A 24,125-nucleotide genomic window follows, 5' to 3' on the forward strand; every position below is an offset into this window, starting at 1 on the left:
AGTAACGGTTTGTACACTTTTTCACATTCAAGTTGGTTTTGTTTTTGGTTTCTTACAGGCTAGAAACGTGTTCTACGCAATCACGGATAGTTTGGCATAGCGCATAGATATAGATACATAGTTTTCATGGGTTTTCATTGGTTTTCCTACTTGTTTTGAGAACACACACGTTTCAAGAGTCACCTCAAGTAGAGGTACGAAATGGCTAAAATTTCGAAAGGTGGCTAACGACATTTAGAGGACATGCAGGGCGTGCTGAGGGGTTGGTTTGGGGTGTATCTGCATGCAAGCACAACACTTAGAGGGTTCGGAAAATTGTATCTTAAGGACATGCTAGATTATTGTACTTTGTGGGGGGGGGGGGGGGGGGGGAGTTCGAATATCTCTGGGGGTTTTGCTTTCTTTTCAGTGAGTTTGTATGCTGAAATTGTCAAGATGTTTGGTCGTAATAGCTGAAAGTTAGTTGCGAGCTGGGAGTGATAACCAAAAACGATATCATAGCTTGATAATGGTCTGGGCTTATGGTTGCTTTTTTGGACATGACAAGAACAACAAACAGAAAGGGATATCTTCTCATCGGGATCATCCGGGGGCTTTTCTTCACACAGACAAACGGAAAGTGGGTTTTCAGACGGGTGGCGGGGGATCAGAAAGAGACAAAGAGTGAGACTCTACACAGACACAATGCATTCTTGCCCATCTGGACCCTGGCCATGTGTACCTTGGGCCCATCTCCTCGATTCGAGTCCTCGCTGCTGGTGAAGGTGCTGCTGGTGTCGATGCCCGAATCCTTGGTGGCCGAGTCCTGGCTGCCCTGCCGCTCGGCCTCCCAGCGCGACCACTCGCCTCCCACCGGCACTCCCATGCCGCCCGCGTCCAGGCTCTTGCCACTGCTCAGTATGGTGGCCGCACCCACATCCACGGCCGTGGAGGGCAGGATTCCCGTGACCGGCGGCAGTGAGGAGGCAGTGGCCGCCAGTATGGAGGCCTCCTCGTCATGGGCATCGAAGCGCACCGTCTTCTTTATTCTGCGCTCGGTGAAGCGTCGCGAGTCCTGGGCCGCCGATGAGGAGGAACTGGTGGCCGGCTCATCCCAGTAGGCGGCCTCCGTGGAGCTGACCGAGCTGCTGCCGCCGCCGCCCCTCGTGGCGCCCAGCAGGCCACCACGCTGGCCACCCCGTGCTCCGGCCTCCGCCGCTGCCATGGACACGCCAGAGCCCGATCCCAGTCCCGCTCCCCGATCAATCACAATCTGCGGCTGCTTCGACTGGGGATAGTAGCTGCTGCTAGTGGTGCTGCTGCTGCTGCTGCCACCGCCGCCGGCGGCTGCCAAGGGCGGGGCACGTCGGTAAGCGCCAGCAGCACCACCACCGGCTCCAGCCGCTCCAACCGCTCCACCCGCTCCTCCTCCTCCTCCACCTGATCCGCTCGAGAAGTGCCGCTCGTGGTTGCTGCGGTTCAGCGAGTTGCGCTGCTGGACGTCCAAGCGAGCGGTGCGCGTCAGCGGATACTGCTCCAAGCGCTCGCGGTGCTGCAGCTGCAGCTCGTAGCGATCCCGCTGATCGGCGGAGGCGTAGAGCCGATGGCGGAAGTCAGCACCGCCTAGGGCACCACCACCGCCGCCGGCGCTGAGCAGATCCCGCTCGTTGAGGCTGCGCTGCTGGCGCCACGGATCCAGAGAGGTGCGCACCTGGAGGCGCCCGCCTGTAGGGGTGGTAGATGTTGATTGGGTGTGGCTATAAACGCTACTACGTGGGGTTGCTCTGGGGGATTTCTTTTTAGGGGGGTTCTTTCGGGGGGTTCTTGGGTTCTTCGGGGGATTTCAGGGTTTCGTTTTCTCGGGGGGACTGCGCCGCTTGCCTGCCATAGTTTGTTGTCCTTTTCAGATGTTTCAACAAATGCACACAATCATAATGGTAATCGATCGGTTGAGAAAGCAAAAGTTCAAAGCAAATAAATACGTATGATATAAGACTTAGTTTGGGGACTCTCATCCAGCCCAGTGAGTTGGAGTTCTTGTGGCAAATGGAGTAACGCCTGGGTTTTTCGAAAATTTCATAGAAGATTCAGTAAATGTAAGGATTTTAAGATTCTAGTATTTTTCAGATTAATGATACTAAGGTGGCTACTAGTTCTTAATGTGCTCTCTATAACATAAGGATAACCGATGGTTAAGAAATTTTCTAATTTCTTTAATAATTTTAGACGATTTTTTTAAGTAGTTAAAAACCTTATAACTAAATGCACAGAATAATTTGAGTTTTACGTAGGACCTAAAGTCAAACTAAAACCAAATTTTAAATGAAATAGCATGTGGCTTATATTTTATAAAGACACAAGTAAAAGTTCCATTGATTCGAGTTGATTCTCCATCAAGTGATGTCTATAAAATGTTCGAAAAATCAGCGACAGTGCCACAGTTTTGACCAGAACTGCATGAATAAGCTAAGTATGGGGAGTACGAGTATCATAAGTAGACCTACGACTAGAGCTACGAGTGCCAGCGATTGCTGGGACTAAAGAAAGTGCCAGGGGCCAGGGGAATATATGATTCAGGGGTTATGTGCCCGGTTTTCAGGGGTTCGGAGCGTTACGAGGTTTTGAAATACTTATCTGTTGTGGCTAAAAGTTGCAAGAGCATTAAGATACAAGCTAAGATTTCGGGGTAATCAGATGGTTGGCCCTCGGGGACAGTGTAAACTGACTGGTCGGGTGTTCTGTGTGTGTGTTGGGCAGTGTAAATTCTGGTTGAAGTAAGGAGGAAACGGGAAACAGCGTTACGATATCCATGCAAATTATTCACCAAGATTTCTTGTTTTGTCGAAATTTCTTTTTTTGTTTCAGTTCACATTTACAGGTAGGTTTAAAAACGTAGAAGATACATAAAAAAGTAACGAATACATAAGGATACAAAGTGTTGGAAAATCTCGTCATGTAACGACAACACAGGTGTTCACAGCCATAAAAAGAGAAAGTGTTTTGTAGACAGGTGTGTTTCTAGGAAATCGAGTGATGATCGAGAGGGAGAGAGTAGAATTTGAAGCGAAATAAATGCGGACTGAGCTTGATTGCATCACCACCAGCTTAGAATGGCTATTATCAAAAAATTCTAGGTAGGAGAAAGTGGAGGAGAGTGTGAGGGAGAAAGTGTGGGTGATTGAGACGATAGTGCTCGAACAAAGGAAACAAAGTTAACAACTAAGAAAATCGCACATTCCTTGCTTTCGCTAGTGACGTGGGTGTGTGGGTGGCGGGAGGGGGAAACTCATAAGAAAACATAACATCGAAGAGACACACACATTCAAATTAATTCGCATTAAATGCCTTTGGGCCTGAATTCAATTCTTTTCGCTTACATTTGCATGAATCTGTAGATCGCCGGGCGAGAGTACGGTTGGGACACCTTGAACGCCGCCAAAATTACCTGCTATTCGATGTTTATTTTTGGTTTTTATTTGGTTATATTTTATATTCATTGGGTGTTTTGGGGGTTTTGGTTTTTTGTGGCGGGCAAGTTGGTTGGAGTTTCATTTTCAGGGTAGACCAGAGAGAGAGAAAGAGTGGAGAAAAATATATGAAAACAATATTTCAAAGGTGATTTCGAGTGGTAAATGTGAGTTACACTAAGTCTTAACTAGCTTACTAGCCTAGCTTAGGGGTAAACTAAATACGTTCGTATCTCAGTATCTGAGGGATTTCAACATCGGCAATGCTTACAATACATATCTATGGTGTTCCTTACAAAGCTACATATATTACTTATAATTATGAGTTCTCATAAGCAGTCTAAAAGCTTTCCAACTTTCATTACTGATACATTTGTGCTCGATAAAAATGGCAGCCTACTTTTCGCCCTTGAAAGTAGGCAATAAAAGTTGTTGCAAACGCACTTCCAACCATTTCTTTAAAACAAATGCACACTCACACAGCCGCAGACCTGGACATGCCAACACTCAACACTCAGACAATCGCCTTGGGTGCGAAAGAAAAACTAGTTTTCCCCCACACACACACACACAACCATACTCTGGGATTTTTGTGGGCCATACCCCTGGCATACTTTCATTTGACTTTGGTCACGATACAAAACGTTTATTGTGCGCATAATGGGCAACAACAACGGCCGCAGCAGCAGCAAACTAAACAAAAACAAGTAAGTTAAAAAAATAAAAGTAAAAACAAGGGGGAATATAAAAAAATTACATAAAAACAGACCAAGACCAAGCGATAACAATGTAAACAAATGAAGGCACGAAAGTGAAACAAAGCCAGAGTAAAGTAAATTATTTGAGAAACCACACGCACAATCTGCTTTTGGGCGGAAAAACTTAGGGGGTGGGGTGGTGGGCCCAGCCAGGGAAAGGCGCAAGAGAACAAGAAAAGAAAGCAAAAATCAATAATGTACACAAAAACACGGTCATTTCTGTCCCTTGGCGACCTTTCTTATTGTTGTTCGTGTTGTTTTTGTTTGGCGAAAGGCTGCGCACAATCATCGCATTGTGCAACAAACAAAGAGTAGGAAAAATCAAACAAATTTTACATGCATGTGTGCGTGTGTGTGCCGCTGCTGCTGCTTCCTGTTTTATATTTTTGGCCATAAATTCAAGCCAGTTTGGTTGACAGCGGGGAGGAAGGGGGGCGGGATGAAGGTATAATGGGCGTTGGGCTGGCAAAAGGACAGTAAAACCATCATCATCATCAGCCGCCGAGCAGGAGAAATGGGAGAAAGCAGCCGTGGCTTGTGCTATTTTTAAACCAACCGCTCCAAACACTCGCACACACACGCAGGCGCATAAATAGCACACACACACACACACACACACACACACAGGGAAAACAAACAGGCGGCACTCTCTCACACACACACTCACGCACTTTCTGCGTGGGCCAGCCTCAATGTTCGCATTAATGTCACTCATACGCACAGTTGCACATGCAAACAAACAACAGCAGAACAGCAACAGCAACAACAACGACCACACACATCAACTGGCAGTGTTGGTCAACGATTTAATTAAATTCAGCCCCACTCCCCAAGGATCCTCGCCTCGGTCTGCTGGCATTTTAAAATAGCCCAAACACCCGTTCGCATATCCTGGCCACACGCACACTCACATACTGGCACACCCACGCAGGATGTGCGGTCTATATTTACTTATTCACAGCCTGGTCGCCCATATGCGACACATTTCGCGTTGATGTTGCGGTTGCCATTTTAGTTGGGAAAGTCCCCCGCCCCTGGGAAGGTTGGGCCCTCCGGCACCCATTGATTTTGTGTGCTTAATCGAAAATGTAATTCATTTCACAAATTTGTTGCACAGTTGCGGGCGGAATTTCGGGGGGGTGGGATTTTGGAAGTTTGTGGGGCTGACCATTGCACACACATTCACATTTTGCGGCTAACACGGAAGCTGAAACGTGTAACTAACACACCGAGAGCTCTCTATAAAGCGCATTGTATTGCGGCCAAGTGAGGTGGAGTTCGCATGAGTGTGGGTGGAGTCACCTGCCTAAATTCATTAAATATACTACAGTTTAACAGCTAATTATTTACTTTCAAATAATTTAAATATAAGCGTAGTTTATAATAGTCTTGTTAGGCTTAAAACTTTAGTAATTCCTCAGTAAAGAAATACGAGTCTAAGCAATCTCTCTTTAATTACAGTATTTTTATTTTTAAAGATATTTTAAGCCAAAGATCCTTTTTAGTAAGATTTCATTTCCTAAACAAAACCTTTATTTTTTGTAGACATTAAATTATAAAAAAAAAATACGAAAAGAGCTGGTATTTTCTGTTTGAACAAATATCTGTACCTCGCGAATTCTTCAGTAACTCATAAAAATATTTTATAAACCTTCTAAAAGGTCATTCGGCTGTATTTGTTTGTATAAATCAATTGATACTGTCTAAGAATACAAATATTAAATAATATTTTTTTAAAGATACTTTAGAGAAATATACTAATAATATAAATAAATCTACTAAACGAACAAATATACTAAACCAAAAATAACATTACCAACAGTATTTTTTCGAATAAAAGCCCTTTAAATACACATTATAAGAAGTTGTGCTCCACATTTTAATTTAATAATAAATTCAATTATAAATTCAAACTATACTTTGCTGAAAACCTAACCAAGGGAAATCAAATTCTTGGCTCATAACCAAAACTGGCTACTCTGCATTCTTCTTCGACGAATTCAACTGATTTTGTTGTAGTTGAAGCTGCTTTGCTGTTGTAACTGATTGTTTTTTTGGCAGAATTTCTATTTTTTGGCATTTGTCAGACTTTTTTGCGCGCTATAAGCATTTCTGTATACTGGGTGCTAATCTATTTGCATTTTGCATTTAAATATTTCATTTTTTGGCTGTCTAAGCGTTTTGTTTGTGGTTCTGAATGTTGTTCGCTGATCTGGGTGTGTGTGGCAGTTGTTGGTTTCTTTTGGTGGTTGTTGTGGGTGCAATTCAAGAGAAGCTTCACTAACTGCAACTGACACTCACCTCGAAAATCACGGCTTTCTTAGTTTAGTTAATTTGGAATTTCAGTAAGTTATATATCCATAAGTTTGCAATTTGCGTAGGTTTGCTTTTTGTATTTACGGATCCCTTAAGCTGGTGCTGCTGTTGTTTTGGAATTCTGTTTTAGGCCGCTGCCTAATTTGTGGTACAAATTGCTGAGCATGTTAGCCAACCACCCCGCACACAGACACACTCACACACACTCTGGGGCTCAGGTGGCACCAAGGAGCACCACCCAACCACCCCACCACCCCACACCCACACCCACACAAAGATTGCGTGGCAGTACAGTAAACAAATCGAGCGTTTTTCTTCTACCTGCTAACCAACAGCCAAATGGCAAAAAGAAAACAAAAATAAAACAATAATATTAAGTTGCCTCCGCTTTTCCTCTTTTTTCTGCGGGGGTGTGTGTGCTGGTGGGTGGCTGGGCGGTTTTTAGGCCCACCAAGCAAGTGCCTTGGGTTCGGGGTCGTAGGTGGGTGGGTGAGTGCTTCAGTGGGCGGTGCGGTGGGCGGGCGAGTGGTTCGGGTGGTTGGCCATATGCAAAAGCGTCCGTTGGGCGCCACAATTTGCGCAGTGTATTGTTAGTCGATTGACTGATTCGAGAGCAAATTTGTTTGCTTTTTTTCGCCCTGGCTGTTGGGTACGCTTTCGCTCGATTGGGTAGGATTTGAAGCGATCTCAAGGTCGTGGTTACCTTTTCCTCTTTTTCACTTTCACTTTAACTTTAATTTACACACTCTCTGCGTGGTTGTGGCTGGCCAATTAGCCTTGGCTGCTGCTCAATGCCAAGTGGTCAATTATTCATGCCTCATGGCCAATTAAGTGCATTTCTTTATGTTTAACTGGCGCCGCTCGCTCTCTGCACTTTCTTCACTTTCTCCGCCCGACAGCCACATGTCAGGCCTCCTGCAACTCCTGTATTTTATTTGGGGATTCTTGACAATTTCCGCCCAAGGTTATTTTTAACTCAACATTCACATTTCACTATGTTTGGCTTTCGTTTTCCGCCCGCTTTCGCCTTCGCTCGTATTTCGCTAAGCGGGGATTTTCCGATTTTCCAGCAAACGTATTTTTGCTTATATTACGGGTAGCAGAATATTTTCTATTTTTTTTTTGCGACACACGTGCGAATTTTGCGAGAAGGACCGCTGCGGCTGTTTACTCGCCTTTAAAGTTCATCGAAAACTAATTTCGTTTCGATTTCATAAAAAATCTCAATGGAATTTTCGCTTTACGCTGCCATTCGCTTTCCCTTGCGCCTACTCGCGTTCTCTCCCTCTCTCTCTCTGCCACTTTCTCTCGCTTTCTCTCTCGGTGGGTTTTTGTTATTGTTGTTCGTGTTGGAGCCTACAACATTTCCAATAACAATGTTACACGGCGTCCATTTTCCCATGGCTTTTCCAGTGGCGAACTAAAAATAAAGTTAAGCGCGTGGCCAACACCGCAGTCGCTGCCTCGGTCGACGCCGCAGCCAGCAGCGATAACATTGACAGCTGCTGCTGCTGCCGCCCACCGCCCACCACCCATTTCTCAGAGAAGCACCCGCCCACCGCCTACCGCCCACTTTAGGGTCAGCGGGTTTTTCCTGTGCTCGTGTTTGCCACCTTCAAGGCGAATCTCTGGCAAAGTCAACGTGTTTGTCTTTGCTTCCAGCAAAAGTGGGCGCTGGGCGGTGGGTGGTTGGTTTTTCAGCGCGTGCTGGATGCGGAAAAGCTGGGAAAAGCCACTGCCACTGCCACCGCCACCGCCACCGCCACTGCAAGTGCAAGTGCAATCCTGGCTGGCTGTAGTAGGCACCATGACGCTGCACAAGCCCAAAAACCAGGAGGCACTGAATGAAATGACGTCGCTGCGAGGGAAACCCAACTGGCAGGCTGGGAAAGGGGACTCCCCCGGTCTTGCAGACACCAGGAGGCGGAAAAGCCGAAAGTGGCCAACGTGACGCAGATTGGGATAGTTATTAAAAAGAGTTCAGGAGTTCACAGATGCCAAATTACCCGAAATAAAAGGATACAGGCAACGTTTTAGGGTTAAAAATAACACTAAAATAATTAAAAGTATAATGAAAACTTAGGCTGGACTAAAAATTAAATCCATTAATAACAGTTATAATATATATAAATACTTTTAAGAGTTTATTCCAGGTAATTTAGTTTAATTTTCCTTACTTGTTTTTAAAGAATAAATTTATGTTCAAAAAAAGGGATTCAGGTTTTTAACACTTTTAATGTTATTTTGAACTTTTAAATGTGGAATACTTGTTAAAAAAAATATAAATATTAAAAAAAAAAATCGGAAGCTTTTTCAATATTTCAATAAAAATAAAATGTACATTTTCTGCAAAAATTTATAGACTTTTGTGTTTATTTTTAACCTTGCAAGAAACTTAGATATTTTTCTGGTATGCTACCTTCTTTTATTACTATATTTTAGTTTTTAAAAATTAAGTAAAAACCAGAGAAACATATATTTGACTAATTTAATTTGTGGCCGTAACTGATTAACCCCTTTTATGTTTCCCCAATCGTGGGTTAAGCACAACTTTTTGTGGGTTTACGCGCGCTTCACGCCAACATCAGCTGCTCCGCTGCCTCGCCCGCCCACTTACCGCCCACTTGACCGCCCACCGCCCACTTTCGTGGAAGTGGATGTAAAAACAACGAAGGGGGTGCCAAGGGGGGTGGCAGAATACAGCGCATGCGCCTTACCTCACCACTATGGTGTGTGGGAATTTTCCAAGCGAGTCTTCGCACGGGAAATTCCAACGCATGACGTCTGGCGGTGGGCTATTGTGAACCGACCCACAGCGTGGTGGGTTGTCATGGGCACCACTGAGGTGGGTTCCGAGTGCAGTTGCACCGGGAACACGAACCACATGGCATCCACCCAGTCCAGCACCCACCTCCCCCCCACTTTCTCCGCCTCCCCCGAGACTTTCACTTCGGTTTCGATTTCTTTATCACTCTGCTGCATTTCGGCATTTAATTTACGGGATGCAGACATAAGTTTGCCCACCTGGTTATCGCCGAGGTTGCACGCCAGATCAGGTGGGTGGTGCCTTTTTGGGTGGTTGTGGGTGGGTTGAGTGGGGGGTGGTTGGTTGGTGGGCCTGTAACTTTTGTGCGCCTAATTTTATGCCCCACAAGCACTCACACTGGCTGTGAAGCATTTGCGGGGGCCAAAGTTGAAATCAATAATTATTATATGCTAGTTTGTTGGGAAATTGAAAATGACACAAGGAGTTGTGTGGGCGGTGCTTGTCAGGGGGCGGTGGGCGGTGCAAGTGCAACATGCTTGCCAGAAACTTGCGCGCTAATGTGCAGCAATAAAAAATTTAAATCACCAAGCGCCGCATGTTGCACTGCCACCGAAACAGGCACTCGAAGAAAATAAGTTAGAGTTCTTATAAATGTTACACTGAAAAGTGTAGTGATGTTATTAGTTAAGTTATGACTCTGTTCAAACTTATGAGCATTTATGAATTACTGTTGATCGTCATATCTTGAAACATCTCTACTTTTAAAATGGAATTTAATTTATATTTTTAAGACAGTTTATATTGTATATAAGTTGCAGTTAATAGGTAATGATTCTTAGTTTTGATGAATATTTCTCTGAGTGCATGCCAAACTGTCGCCTGTCGAGGGAGTGGAAAAAAGAGGGAGCGCGAGCGAGGGGGTTGGGCTTAAGGGTGGCAGAACTGCAGCAAGTGCCAACAAGAAACTTTCTAATTAGGATAATAAATTTGCCAGCATCGCACTTGACAACGTGGCCCGGCATCTCTCAAAACATGAAGAGCAGACGAAGGAAAGCCACCCCCTGAATGGCCCCTCCTCCCCCCGAAAAGGAAATGCCACCCCCTGGCGGAAGGAAAAGCCCCCGGCCCGAGCGACATCATCAGGCAAGTGCAGCTGCTTGGCCAACTTCTTGATGTTTTGTGGTGGCTGCCAAAAAGGAAAAGCTGCTCGGTCTGCTGCCTGCCCGCCCGCCTGCCTGCCTTGCCCCCCATTTTCACTGCCTTTCCCCGATGGAAAATGTGTTTTCGGGTCAGCTGTGTGCAACCTTCCTGCCTTTCACTGGCATATAATTTATGCTGATTGCATTTAACGGCCATCGCGAGGCCGAGTGAAAGTATGCAGCGTCCAGGAGTGGCTCTTCTGGCCGCTCTCTGTAAACAATTTATTTTTATTTTCGCCGCTTCCGCGGCACCTTCTTGGGCGCTTTTACCGTGCCACCGCCCCTTTTCCGCTCCGCCCACGCTTTTCCGCCACCCTTTTCACAGATTTTCCCTTGCATTCGCCGAGTCAAGTGCCCCCGAGATAAGCGCATCGAAATGTTTCCGCTACAAAACATTCCTCGCCATTCGCCTTTCGCTTTTCACTTTTTTCCCCAGCTTTTCCTCGCTTTTCCCCCGCGATTTTCCCCTTGTCGGTGTGTGTGTGTGTGTCTGTGCGAGCTCTCTATTTTTATAACCCCCGGCATGCACGTTGCGTTTTTCCTTTTGCGGGTGGCAAGTGTTTGGCGCAAACTTTGCCAGTTTAACAGCTTAAACTTTCATTTCTGTGCTAAGCGCAAATTTAGGGGTTTCCTTAGCCAGCTTAAATCGAACTTAAGGCCTTAAATTTAGCTTAAGGCTAGCTTACAGGTTGGGTTCACTTTAATAGACATTGAAAAATAAAAAACACATAAAGTATATACACCGATGAAACAGAAACACAGAAATATGAGGCAAAACAGAAATTCAAAAAGACATTTGAGTTTTGGTTTTTGGAAAGAACATCGAATGTTGGATCTCAAAAAACGAGTCAAAGAAAAAGACAACGCACCAATGTGAGACAAGAGAGTGCTACGTTTTCAAGAGTTTTGCTTATTTTTTCTTATAAAGGATATAGGATTTTTGTAGAGCGAGCGAGTCAATAAAAAAGTTTACACAGAGATAGATAGTGAATTTTAGAGAGAGATACATTTAGAATTGGATTTGGGGGGATTGACTTGCGGGGGATTCAGAGCGGAAGATATGGAAGCGATGGGAAGATAGATATCAGGGCATAGACAGAGTCGGGGATCTCAGAGATAGAGCAGAGATTGAGGGCAGGGATGGATGCGAATTGGACAAAACGTCTCAACTCACCGTCATAGTCCGAGCCGGCGGTCACCGTGGCCACGCCCCCCGATCCGGCCGCCTGCGCCTGCGCGGCCAGCAGCTGCTGCTGGAACTCCTCCTCCGAGCTGCTGAAGGATCTCTGCTGCTGCGAGGCGTACTGCGACCCGGCCAGGGCTCGCCGCTGCTGCTGCTGCTGTTGCTGCTGGCTGTAGGCACTGGAGTCCATGGCATGACCCCCGCTGATGGTCAGGTTGCGGGTCAAAGGTGGCGGCTTCTGGTAGCCACCCATCTGCCCCGCCTGCTGGCCATGCTGCTGCTGCATCGTCTGATGTTGCTGCTGGTGCTGCTGCTGCTGCTGCTGATGGGGATGCGGATGCGGATGTTGCTGCGGCTGCTGGTGTATCTGCGCCTGGTAGGATTGCTGCTGCTGATGGTGCTGCTGCTGTTGCTGCCTGGCTGCAAATTGCTGCTGCTGCTGCTGCGGATGTTGCTGCGGCGATTGGCGATGCTGCTGCGGCATTAGGTGTTGCTGCTGCTGCTGGTGCTGCGTGTGCGACTGCGACTGCGGCTGATGTTGCGGCTGCACCTGGCTGGGGTGCGCCAGGTGCGGATGCTGCCTCATCAGGCCATCCAGTTCACCCTGCAAATAATAAATAAAGTTTAACGAATGTTGCACCACCAAAAATGGTAATCTTAAATAACTTGCCAAATGACATCTATAAAAAGAATCAAAATCGTATTATAACTAATACAAATAGAGTGCTAGGAGAATGGACATATGCATGCAGAAAATCTGCTGTTTTCGCTAACACGCCATCTAGCGGTTATTCTCATAAAACAGCTGATTTGCTGCATGCATATCACCAACCTCTCGCACTTTTGATTATTATTTGCTTATAACTCGTTAATTAATGGTTCATTTTAAAATATTTTTATTTATTTATTTTTTAATAATCCAAACAAAATCCCATTCACTAAACTACCATAATGTTATTAACATATTTTAATATATAGTATTTTGCTTACCTGATAGTATCTTGGATCGTCGTCGGGATAGACGCCACCCGACCGCTGCTGCTGCCCTCCGTATCCCTGCTGCGCCTGCTGCGGATTCATGGGCTGCATCCGGGAGCGCTGCTGCTGCTGCTGGTGGTGCTGCATCTGCTGGCCGGGACTCATCATGGGGTCCATCCCGCTGTCGGAGGCCGAGAGGCGGCGGTTGGTGGGCTGCTCCTGCTGCGAGTACTGGCGCCGCAGCATGCTGCCCGCCCGCTGCATGGGCAGGTTCTCCTTCTCGGCGGCACTGCGCGTCCGCTCCAGCTTGGGCCGCTTGTCCGTGGTGTCGTGCGGATCCACGATGGGGTGCTGCGAGATGTCCTGTCGTATAAACCATATAAGCCACCCTGATAAACCAAGCTCCAGCATCTACTTACGCTGCTGCCATCCGGCTCGATGCGTCGGATGAAACCATCTTGCTGGGCCGCCGTCTTGTTGATCCACTGGCCAGTCTTGGACAGCAGCTCCTGCTTCTTGCGGCACAGGATGCACACCCAAATCACCTGGAAGGAGAAGTAAAAATATGAATTAAAAAGATTTCTTAAGGATTAAGTTTTTGGTGATCTGACTCCAAATCCCTTTCCCATTTAAAGGAAAACCAATCAACCCACATCTTTAAGAATAATCCTTGGGTTTCCTGTATGTCCGCAAGGATTGAGGCCAATCTAGTCTACCCAGGTGCTTCAATCATTCGACAACACACACCCAAGTTTCCGGCACGTTCCGGGGAATTTACACGAGCTCCAACGACACACTTTCAAATTTTCAACTAGTCTTTGGCCATGGACGAGTTACTAAATCTGAGTTTAAGCTGCATACAGAACCCACTGGATGAATCCGAAGAGGAACTGGAGGAGGAACAGGAGGACGAGGAGTGGGACGAGGAGTGGGAGGAGGAGGCGGAGGAGGAGGAGTCGGAGGAGTCGGAGGACGAGGTCGTGTTCGAGGATGGCTCCCGGTTGCTCTACTACTTCAGCCAAATTTTCCACTTTCTGAGCACAAATATCTTCATGACCACCTATGTGGAGCAGAAGGATAGTGAATACTTCGCCGGATTCAGTAATCTGCATTTTGTGTGTCCGATCCGGGAGGATCGACAGGTGAAGCGGCACCGCTTCTGCCACCTGACGGTCTGCTTCCACGCCTTCAGATCTTCCACATCGGCCTGAGGAGTGCAGGCGTGTCACAGCCAAATTGAAATTCCATTTGGCATTTGTTCGGAGTTGTTGGCCCATCTCGTTTCATTTTGCGCCCTGGCATTCAGCTCCCAACCCCCTTCTCCCGCTCCCAAAAAGAAAACCCACGTCTCTGCCCTTTTCTCGGGGCCCTCTGTTTGTTCGTATGTGTGTGACATTTTGGCAGCAGTTCAACGGAAAAACGTTTGGCAGCAGGGCCAGAAAATGATAAGCCGGGGCAGCGCAAAAAAGCAGAGGGCCAAACAACCAAGGAAACGGTTCACTGAGTTAAATAAAAATTGAAAAAAGTGTAATTGAAATGCAATGCACTGCGAGGGGGTGGAGCGGAGGGAGAGGTGCAGTGGACTCAAAAGAAAGAATTGGGAGGGACTTTCTTCAATGCCAGCTGGAGATATCCTGCCATCAAGGTTACTGGTTAAGGTACCCGAAAAATGTGGGACGAAAGATATTCAGCCATGAAGGGTATTTCATATGGGAACGAAAAGATATTTTAGAGAAAGGGATGTATTTTAAGAGGTCAAGTTATAAGCGGGGAAATGCTTCATATACATATAAAGTAAAGAATACATTTTTATTATCAATGAGGAGTGGTGTTTCTGAACTAGCCTAGACTTTAACAAGATAGACCTAACAATTTAAATATATTTAATATCAATCCCATGCCATTATCCCATTTTTTAAGCATCCTTGACTTCAGCAAGATAACCCCTACTGCAATTATAAATCTCCTCCTAACAAGCCAATTTATAGCACACGATTTGGTGTATCTCCGATGCCCAGAAAGATATTACACATAGTTATAATCTATTTCTGGCACCCCAAGGGGTTCCGTCATCTCATATCCTTGACCAGAGGCAGCGCTCGAAACTGAGAATTATTTCTGAATTATGAGTGTGAAATTGAGAGGCGTTGGGTTGGCGGCAGAGGAGAGATGGTGGCCTGGCTCTTGGGATAGGCAAATGTCCTCCGCACCAGCCAGTCGCCCACTCGCCCATCGCCAATTATCCTGGCCGCGATGGCGGACTGCGAGGCGACAAAGGGCATTTGTTCAGGCGCTCCGCGCGTCACTGGGGACAGTTGGCAACAAGCGGCTGTGGCCTATGGCAATGGCCATGTCGATGTGGCAATGGGGCGTATGAGTGATGGCTGCTTAGTCAAGCGGCAGCCGGGTCGCCAGTAATATTGGCACCAGCGCTGTCCTATTTGTCAATGAGCGGAAAATGAGCTCGACACCCTTAAGGCAAAATAAACTAGACTATTTTTCCGCTGTCACGCGCGCTGAGCCCCAGTGAAGGAAGAGGGAATCCTGGGTGGCTGTCAGGTGATTGGAATGGGTGGCAGGCCGACTCACCTTGTTGCTGCGCAGCGTCACCTTGCCGCCGCAGCGGGCGCAGCAGCGTATGTTGCAGTAGTGGCAGATGTGGCCCACTCCGTCGGCGAACTTGGTCTTAAGGCATATGTGACAGGTGGCATCCAGCTCGACGCCGGCCTTCTTCTGCTGCTCGGAGCGCTGTCTGATTTGCATCTCCAGCGTGACCACCTCGTCCTGTTTGCGCCTGCAGTGGATCAAGATGGGAAATCAACATGAGAAAGGAATTTCACACAGTACATTTCAGATATAAACATAATTTAACCTAAGATATTTAATGACTGACTAACAGGGATATATTTATGTATTTATCGATACTGTATCGATATCTTGTCAAAATATAAGCAAAGCAAAAATATTTAAGGACTGCTTAATAAATCGAATATTTTATCGATATTATATCGATATCTTGCGATAGAAAAATATATCATTTATATCATTTACGAGACTACGATACTTCCGATAAGCTGTTAATTGGGATTTTTGTCGATATACGATACCGGACTTTTCCGATATACATCCCCATGCATCCCTACTGCAATTGCAATCCCCCAACTCACCGCATGATCTCGTTCTGCTTCTCCTCCTCCTGCTTCTGCCGCATGAGCACGTTCTCGATCTGCATCCGCTCGTGGGGCGTGAGGTGCGACAGGTCGGGCATTTCGTCCATGGCTCCGGTCTGTGGATGTCCTTCACGGGAATTATGGTTCTGATCGGAGTTCGTTGACGTGTTTCGGTACTTGACTAGCGTTGGCTGCTCTACCTAGGCGCAGTGTAGTAAACTTTGGTTGGTAATATTTATAGAAATTTTCGGTTTACGTTTTCGATTGAATTTAAAGCTTTTCCTTGGGGATCTGATAAACTTCTCTCTTGTTCAGTTGCTTGGAATGCAGCTTAGCAATATTTATAAATACTTTGTGTTATTAAATATTATTATTATTATTTGGATTACTAAACCATTTCTGATAGAAAATCACAGAGCAAATTTCAAATATTTTTTATGCCTTTCTTTTGTTATTTGTAATGAACTTTTGTTAAATTTGTTTTGTAGACTTTTGGAAATTCGTTGAAAATTGTTCACAATGCACTCGTCGTCCTTTGTGTCCGTTTGTGTGTTGAATGTTTTATGTGAGTTTTATGCGGTCTGTTTGTTTGTGCGTGCCCTCTGACCCCTTTTCACTGGCGACTTTCTTAGTGTGCGCCGTTTTTTGTTGTTCTGCGAGTGTTGTTCCTCTTCCCTTTTTGCTAGACCTCCGTACTTCTTTGGCTGAATGCAAATTTGAGTGGAAAATTCGTTTCGGCTTTTTGTTTCATTTTTCCACCGCTCTATATCGTTGCCGGGCCTTTGTTGTTGTCTCTAATTGCTGTTGCTGCTGCAGCGGCCTTTGCCCAGTTGGTTGCGTCCCTTGTTGCTGTAGTTGCCCAGTGCGTTTCGGTGCCATTTTTGCGTTGAGATCGTTGCGAGTTCGCAGGCCCCGCGGTTTTTCAGGGAGTCGTCTATATTCTCCAGTTGTTCAGCACTGCAAGGAAGAGAAAACGGAATAGGAAATTAGTTTTAAAAATGTAAAACAATTTATTACTTGAAAAGTAGAGCCATAAACAAATAGGATTTAAAAGTTAACTCATTAGATCAGATCGGACTAGAAAAAGAGTTTTAAAATCCCTTTCAAATGTTTATTTTGATGTCCAAAAGTATGCTATGCTAAGTAATTTAAGCTCTGAGGTAGGATGAATACAGATATTTCCTTTTTTATTGTATACTTTTAGGCACCTCAAATAGCATTTTATTTCCAAAGGCCTTACTACCTAATATAACAGAGTTTAAAGGTTTCTGCTACTTTAATATTATAACAAACCTCGCCTAAATGTATTTCGATTTGCATTAAAAATACCTGATTCATTTGGTAAAATAGGTTTACAGAAAAATTGAAATTAAATTACTTTCTACTACTGAAGTGCTAAAATGGTGGCAAAACTCTTTCGTTCCGAGTGAAACATTTAATTAAACCTCGTAAACCAAATGCAATGCGAAATTTAAAAAACAAACAAAAAGTAAGCGCGGAGGAAATGAGAATTTTAACGAGATGAACGGTGCGGGCAACGCAGGCATAGGGGGTCGTCCCGGAGGTGCTGGGGTGGTCAGTATCTGGCCGCAATGCAAACATATGTAACTGTATTTATGGCCATCAACGTGCCAGGGCAAACAACCAGCCGCAAAACCGGGCAGGTCCCCCAGTGAGCTGGAGGGGTCGAAAGGATGCGGAGGGTAGTGGCCGGGCAGGGGCCACGGGGCACTGCGGTTGACACCGTGACGCACGAACAAAATGCGAGAATATATATGAGGCCATGCACATGTGCGCTGAGAGAAAATATTGTTATTAAATAAACCTATAAATGTTATTATTTCGTATGGAAAAATACTCTAGAAATTTTAGAAGTTAGTTAGAAGAGCACAAAAAAAATTAATGGGATGTCCTATATATCTAGTACTATTTTGGAACAGTTGGTATTGCAGTTCTTTAAAAAGCAATTTAATTGTTTGCATTTTTGGAAGATATACAGTAAAAAAAGAAGAATAAGAATTTGTGTGTAATATTTTATTTATTCTTTAAAAAGCTCCCTCTCATACACTTGTGACAAATTATTTTATCCAATTCTCGAAACATGCAAATATTCCTTTTACGGTTTAAAAACTCCTTTTGATCCACTATAGCATGGAATTCAAAACATAAAAAGGATATTATTTCTGATTGAAAAAGGTATTTAAGATTTATTATAAATTTAAAAAAATGGAATAGGACCTAGGCCAAGTCCCTGTTATTTTCCCCAGTGCACCGGCAAACACTCACGCATAAGAGGAGATTGCCTGGCCAGACAGAAGAGCGAAGGGGTGAGCCAAAGTGGGTGTGATGGGGGCCCGAGTAGGCTATTTATATATAGACAAACCCGATGGAGGACTGCAGAGTGCAACCGGAAGCAGACACTTCACTTGCAGGGGAGCCAGAGATGCTTTCATGCACCTCATTTCCTCCGGCTGAAAGGCGTTCGAAATTAGCATTCAATGGGCCAGGAAGCAATCCAAGCCATCGTAATTAAAAGCCATCAGGCGGCTGGCGCAAAATAAACTAAGCCAGATGCCCGTTAGATAGGCGGCTTAGCCAGGATATCGACCTCTAATCCCATCTGAAAGCCTGGTAAGGGATCAACTGAGACGGGAGCAGCTGCAGCAGGAGTTGGAGCCCCATGCAGCTTTGATTGCATGAATATTGCAGAAGGAGTAGCAGGTCAGAGAGGTCCGACCCAAGTGGGCATTGGTTATGACCCTCGCAGCACTGAGAACAATTTCCCACTCCCTGGGGAAATATGTACTTTGCCAGACTTTGTCAACTTGTGCGACCCACTTTCAATCCTATTTGGTTGGGAAAACATTAAAATCCATGTCGAATCATCAACTACATGCAAAATGCGATTGATTTCGCTCATGAATGTGTATTTATTGCTGCTTTATGGCGTATCCTTAGGGCAGGCAAACACACCAACTCGCATATTTACAGAGGGAGAAAAGCACACTAACTCTCTTTCAAAAAATAGGAGTAAAATAGATAAAAATCTTAAGCATCTTTGATAAGTCAAATTACACTTTATACAGTGATTTATTTAATTAAAGAAATCCTAACTAAGTAATCATAGCTCTTGTTAAATACTTAGATACAATATTGATCAAACATAAATCTTAAAAATATAATAAAATTGGAATACATTTTAGAGATAAGTTTTGAAAGAATATATAAAATATCCTGAATAATATAATGAATAATAGAAAAGGCTGTATATACATGATATAATATATCCCAAATCGCTTCTAAAATCCCTCAGCAACTCCTTTTTCTCGCCGTGCAGCTGCAACCCCCTCTTGGCCTATAACTTATGTAGTTCAAGCGAGATAAAATCCAGCTCCATGGTGTTTATGGGCCTGCTTTATGCTGCCATCCACAGAGGTCCTCCGGCGATGGCGTGTATCCTGCCTTTGGTATATGGCAGATGGCATGCGGCCTGTGGAACGGGCTGTCTTGTGTTTCAGCGGCAGCTCATGAATTGATAATGCAGCAGATGCAGCATGGGCTGCAACAACAGCGCCAACGTGCCATGCAAAATTGATGGCTGCGTTGGCTGTTTGTGGGGCTTAAGTGGCTGCTTTATGGGCCACGGCGGAACAGGACATCCAGTGAGGTCCTGCTGGCAGCTCCGAATTTAATACCGGAAATCAATCGCTGGGCTCCTCAATCAATTGATTAAGGCGCCAGTTATGGCCGAGTTTTCTTTTTATCCTGTTTCAGCTTCACTGTCTCAAAGTTTTCCCAAATAATGCGAGGAAAACACAAAAATGAGCATATTAACTGAGAGAGAGAGAGAGAGCGAGAGAAAGTCGAGGAAGAAAGGGAGAGAAAGCGGTTAACAATTCACCACACCGAACTCTACTCTCAATGCGCGCGCTTTCGCGCCAACGATTTAACTGCTCGGCAGAGAGTGAATTTCCCGGCTGAATTTCCCCCTGCGAATTTCCCAGCCACCTGCTTCGCAGTAGATAGAAATTTCATGCGCTGACCGCGCGAACTCAACTACAACAAAAACAAGACCCAGAGCCACAACAACAATAGCAATTACTAAAGGAACAAAAAGAAGGAAAAGCGCAGCAATAGAAAACCCCAAAGAATGGGGGGGGGGGGTCAGGGCGAGGGAAAACTTATCAGGCACAAGGATGAATTATAATAATAATGAAAAAAGCAGGGGTGCGGAGAGGAAGCCTTCTGCATTCCTTGTCCGTCCACCAGCCAAGGTTATCTCACATTACGCATACGCCCCGCGGGCCAAGGGGAAGCGGATGGGAAGGGGTTGGGAAGGGAAAGGGAAGTGGTTCGGAAGCGGTTCACATGGGAGTGTGTGCACAAATGTGAAAGTTCACCAGCCAGCAAGTGCTGAGTGCAACTGATAATTGACACTTTCAATTAGCCATCGCAATCAGCAACAGAAGCAGCAGGGCAACAACAATGTGCCCAGCGGCTGGAAAACCCCATCGGAAATGCATTTGAAAAGCTTGAAAAACATCACCGGGCAGTCGTCGGGGAAGCAACACAAGAAAGCCATCAGGCGAAAGGTCAAAATGCCAAATGGCCAACCGCAATCGAAAACAATGTGAATTAAACATGCGGTTGAACATCTTTTAATTTGACTATGTGTAAGACGGAAGTTTTAGTAGAGGAAAAGTAGAATGCATATGGGGCTAGATATATTTTAATTTTATAATTCTTAAGCCAGAAAAGCAAGCAGTGAAAGTGGTCTTAAAATGCCAGGACATCATTTGGAATTAAGAACCTATTTGCATTTAAAGTTTTCTCTGGAAGCGTGATGCATTAAGTGAGCAACTTAAGTTTCTCAGAAATGCAAAGCTAACAATTGCCCCTGTGCTCCTTGATTGCTTTCTTGGTAATTTCAATTACTCAATTCCCGGAAAAACTGCATCCCCCTCTGCATTGCTTTAAATTTGAGTCCCAGTTACGTTTTAAGTAGTTTGCACTTACTTTTTTCCACTAAAAGGCCAAAGTTTCAACCGGTTGCTCGGCTAGGAACTGGGTCATTTATCAACTGACATCACCTGTCAGCGGGGGGGTTTCCTTATCGAGCTAAGGATATACACCCTTATATATGTATTCCAGACCCCGTGACATCACCCCACCCATGGAGATCGCTCGAAATTTATGCAGATAACTGAGTTGGCGAGCGAATTTCTCATGGCGTCAGCCGTTTTTAGCCACCGGGTGCAATGGACTTGCAAAACTCGCTTTTCCCACTCGTAGTACTCGCACACACACACTCGCCCGGGCACTCACTTACTCACTCGAATAGAGCCATAAAGGAAAACGTGGCCAAGTTGCCGTTTGTGTTGTTGCAGCCAAAAACTATAAACGAGGCAATGACTTGGTGACTTTTTGCGGTCGCCTGCCAAATGGAACGTCTTGGGGGCTTCCCCGCCAGCCTGACTAATGGCCATTTTACATTCTATTTGTTTGGCCGGGCCCAGGGTCCATAATTGCACTTATTCATTCATTCATACTGGCGGCCAGGCTGTTGACTCGATTGTGGGCCAGGCCAGAAGGGATATCTACTACATGGGACTTTACCGGAAGAGGGAAGCTGGAACAATGCCACTTTGTCGCTGGGCTTGTTCAACTTTTTCAATTGCGCGCACAATTTCCATGCAATTAACGGCAAACAAATACGAGCGACGAAAGGGGGGCGGTGCATAGGGCATTTTCCCCCCCACCCCCCAGCAAGAGGAGAAAAGTGGCCAAAAGGGCGAGCAATGACATCGAAGCATAAAAAGCAATTTCATGCAACCCCCCTGGCGAGGGAAGGGGTGCAGGAGGGGTTCCAGTGTCAATGGATAGTTGTTTCAATGATGTCCAACCAGCCAGCAGAACGCCCACACACACACACCACGCCCACTTGTGGCCCACACACAAAGGCCCTGGCCCATTACTCATACGCCCCGTGTGCATTGTCAAACATTTATGACGTCCATTTTGGCCAGTGGGTGCTCTTGTGTCGTCATTACCATCATTTGTCCATAGCAAGCCCACAGCCATCCCTGCGAATCGTTGACGTTCGCCATTTGCCCATCGAATCGGGGAAACGACGGGGGAAAATCAAGGAAAATCGAGGCAAAGGAAAATCGATTCCAACTGACTGCCTGTTGCTGTTTGCTACTAGTTTACCTTTTAATTAAATTTAAGGCCCATCGATGGTGGGGCAGGCCGCCCCCAACCACCACCCACTCAAGCGTTTACTATTCATTATTGCCCAGTAAACAAAGAAGAGGAAAATTGCAGACAGGCGAGGGAACAGGGGCCACATTTGCCTTATATCTGCTGACAAATTCTCGGCCATTGTTTGGGGAAACTCTCGAAAAACATCTTCTGCTTTCCTTAAAACTAATCTAGTTTGCTATTTGTTTGTTTTACTCACATGCATTTCTCTAACAAGTTGTAAACGGCGTTGTCTGCTTATTCGTTGTTTGTTTTTCGGGTTTTGTCATGGTTTTTCTTGGGTTTTTCTTTGATTTTTCCTTGTTTTTTCTTTGATTTCCCTTGGGTTTTCTTTGATTTTTCTTTGTTATTATCATTAAGAAAAGAGTTTCGGTTCCTTAGTTATTTTATTTGGCTATTTACAAGGCTTTGTTTGACTTCCATTTACTTAATAAACTTGAAAACTGCTTGGTAGAAATTTACCATTATTATGTGTTATGCTTTTTTAACATTTATTATTTATATATATTTTTTGGTAAACACTGTTTCGGCTCTCGTTATTTGTTGTTTCTCTAGCGAGCTCCGCTGCTCTTCTAAGTGTAGAGTTGAAGTTGAGTTGTAATTATGTTGCATGCTGCCTCTATTGTTGTAACCCACACACACACACGCGCACACACGCAGGCAAAAGAGAGGGAGAGAGCGAGCGAGAGAGAGGGCACTGCAGCTGGCAGGAAATACTGGGACGTTATACTCGTGGCGCCAATACTGGTTTTCCACACACACTCTACACTCGGCGGAGGCCAAAGGCCATTGTGGGTTAGCCAAGTTAATCATACGCACTGTGGTACATAAAATAAATGTATTTCTGTTTGTTTTCAAACGCTTGAAAAGGAGAACTTGTTTTTACTTTAATTGTTTGCGATTCTTTGTTATGGATAGGTGTGTGGTGAGCTTTCCCCCTCTCTCTCTCTCTCTTTTACACCCCTCTTTTACAAGAATTTTCACCCACTTTAATAGTTGTTTATTTTATTTAAATAAATTAAATTAATGACTTTAATAAATTCTTATATTTTTTTTTTTTGATTTTTACTTTTCCCCCGCATCTCAAGGATACAGGACAACTGTTAACTACTCTGCTCTACTTGCTGCCCTGTGCCTGTGTGGCTTTATTTTTCTGCATATTTAATGCGTTCATCCGCACCGAATCCTGGCCAAAAGGATCACGGCCAACACAACAAAGGACCTCCGAGCCGAGGCGAGAAGTCGAGGAGCCCAGAGAGCGAGCGGAGAGAGGAGAAAGCAGAGTTTTGGGTGGGATTGCGTGGCGTTGTGTGTACAGAAAAAAGCAACCAGCTCACGAAAGGCGAAAAAAATAGCGTATCGGGGTATCCCAGGGAAAATTCAGCATTTTCTTACATTTCTATACACTTTTCTCGCCGTTTTTCTGCGCCTCTTCAGTTTTGTGGTTGTGGTCATTAGCTTAAATCACAATTGGTTTGCACTTAGATTTTATGTAGATTTGTGTGTGTATAACATATATTTTCATATAGCTAAATATCTATATGTATATGCAGGGCTATATATATATATATGCGTATATCTATGTGTGCAGCATTCCATATGCGCAAATGAATTTTCCGTTTGGCGAACTCATATTGTATGGGGCTTGTGTTGTTTAATTGTTGTTCTGCTGGCGCTCGAAAGCCCGATGTTGCTGGCTCTGCTGCCTGGTTGCTTGGTGTGTTGCCTGCGGCACCAACAACAACTAGATGGAGTGCGGCGACAACAACAACCACAGCGACAACGGCAACGGCAACGACAACGACAACGACAACGACGACGGATGCGACGACGGCAACGACATCACGACGGCACGACAACGACTGAAAACTGGACCCGCAGCTGGAGCTGGAAAAGCTGACTAGGGATGTGTGGCCCACCTACAGCAGGAATTCGCTTCGATTGTCGTCAGCAGTTCAGGAATTTCTCTCTCGTTAACCCCGCTGACGGAGAGCCGCTCTCGGGCACCCTCTCTATCCCACTCTCCCGTGGTGAATTCTTCAGGGAG

General features: G+C 45.2%; 3 protein-coding genes across 30 annotated transcripts in view; 2 read left to right on the plus strand and 1 right to left on the minus strand.

Annotated features, from left to right (window-relative positions):
* The window catches only part of LOC108025198 (uncharacterized), a 44,594-nt gene extending 20,674 nt beyond the window's left edge, over window positions 1–23,920 (minus strand). For 6 of the 28 annotated variants that reach the window (XR_007764757.1, XR_007764760.1, XR_007764756.1 and 3 more), the window contains exons 1-8: window positions 23,474–23,919; window positions 22,278–22,521; window positions 15,815–16,774; window positions 15,237–15,441; window positions 13,067–13,192; window positions 12,660–13,010; window positions 11,661–12,273; window positions 722–1,704 (exon numbers count right to left, since the gene is read on the minus strand). Coding sequence is in view for 1 of the 28 variants with exons in the window: in XM_050889431.1 (XP_050745388.1) it covers window positions 722–1,704; window positions 11,661–12,273; window positions 12,660–13,010; window positions 13,067–13,192; window positions 15,237–15,441; window positions 15,815–15,924 (2,388 nt within the window). In the remaining 27 variants the exon portion in view is untranslated. Of the gene's footprint in view, window positions 1–721; window positions 1,705–3,356; window positions 3,428–6,505; window positions 6,708–7,223; window positions 8,004–11,660; window positions 12,274–12,659; window positions 13,011–13,066; window positions 13,193–13,300; window positions 13,410–15,236; window positions 15,442–15,814; window positions 16,775–22,277; window positions 22,522–23,473 lie in introns of those variants that run through there. The other 22 variants (XR_007764773.1, XR_007764772.1, XR_007764771.1 and 19 more) reach the window with 15 other exon arrangements.
* On the plus strand, window positions 13,363–14,178 carry LOC108025201 (APC membrane recruitment protein 1). Its single transcript, XM_017095523.3, has one exon. The coding sequence runs from the start codon at window positions 13,472–13,474 to the stop codon at window positions 13,856–13,858; it is 387 nt and encodes a 128-aa protein (XP_016951012.1). The 5' UTR covers window positions 13,363–13,471; the 3' UTR covers window positions 13,859–14,178.
* On the plus strand, window positions 19,235–19,550 carry LOC108025037 (uncharacterized). The gene is given in 3 exon segments (XM_017095293.1): window positions 19,235–19,284; window positions 19,362–19,426; window positions 19,429–19,550. Coding segments are annotated over 3 exon segments (237 nt in total).
* Window positions 23,921–24,125: the final 205 nt, after the last annotated feature.

Source organism: Drosophila biarmipes, chromosome 3R (assembly GCF_025231255.1).
Source record: "Drosophila biarmipes strain raj3 chromosome 3R, RU_DBia_V1.1, whole genome shotgun sequence".
Classification (NCBI taxonomy): Eukaryota; Metazoa; Arthropoda; class Insecta; order Diptera; family Drosophilidae; genus Drosophila; species Drosophila biarmipes.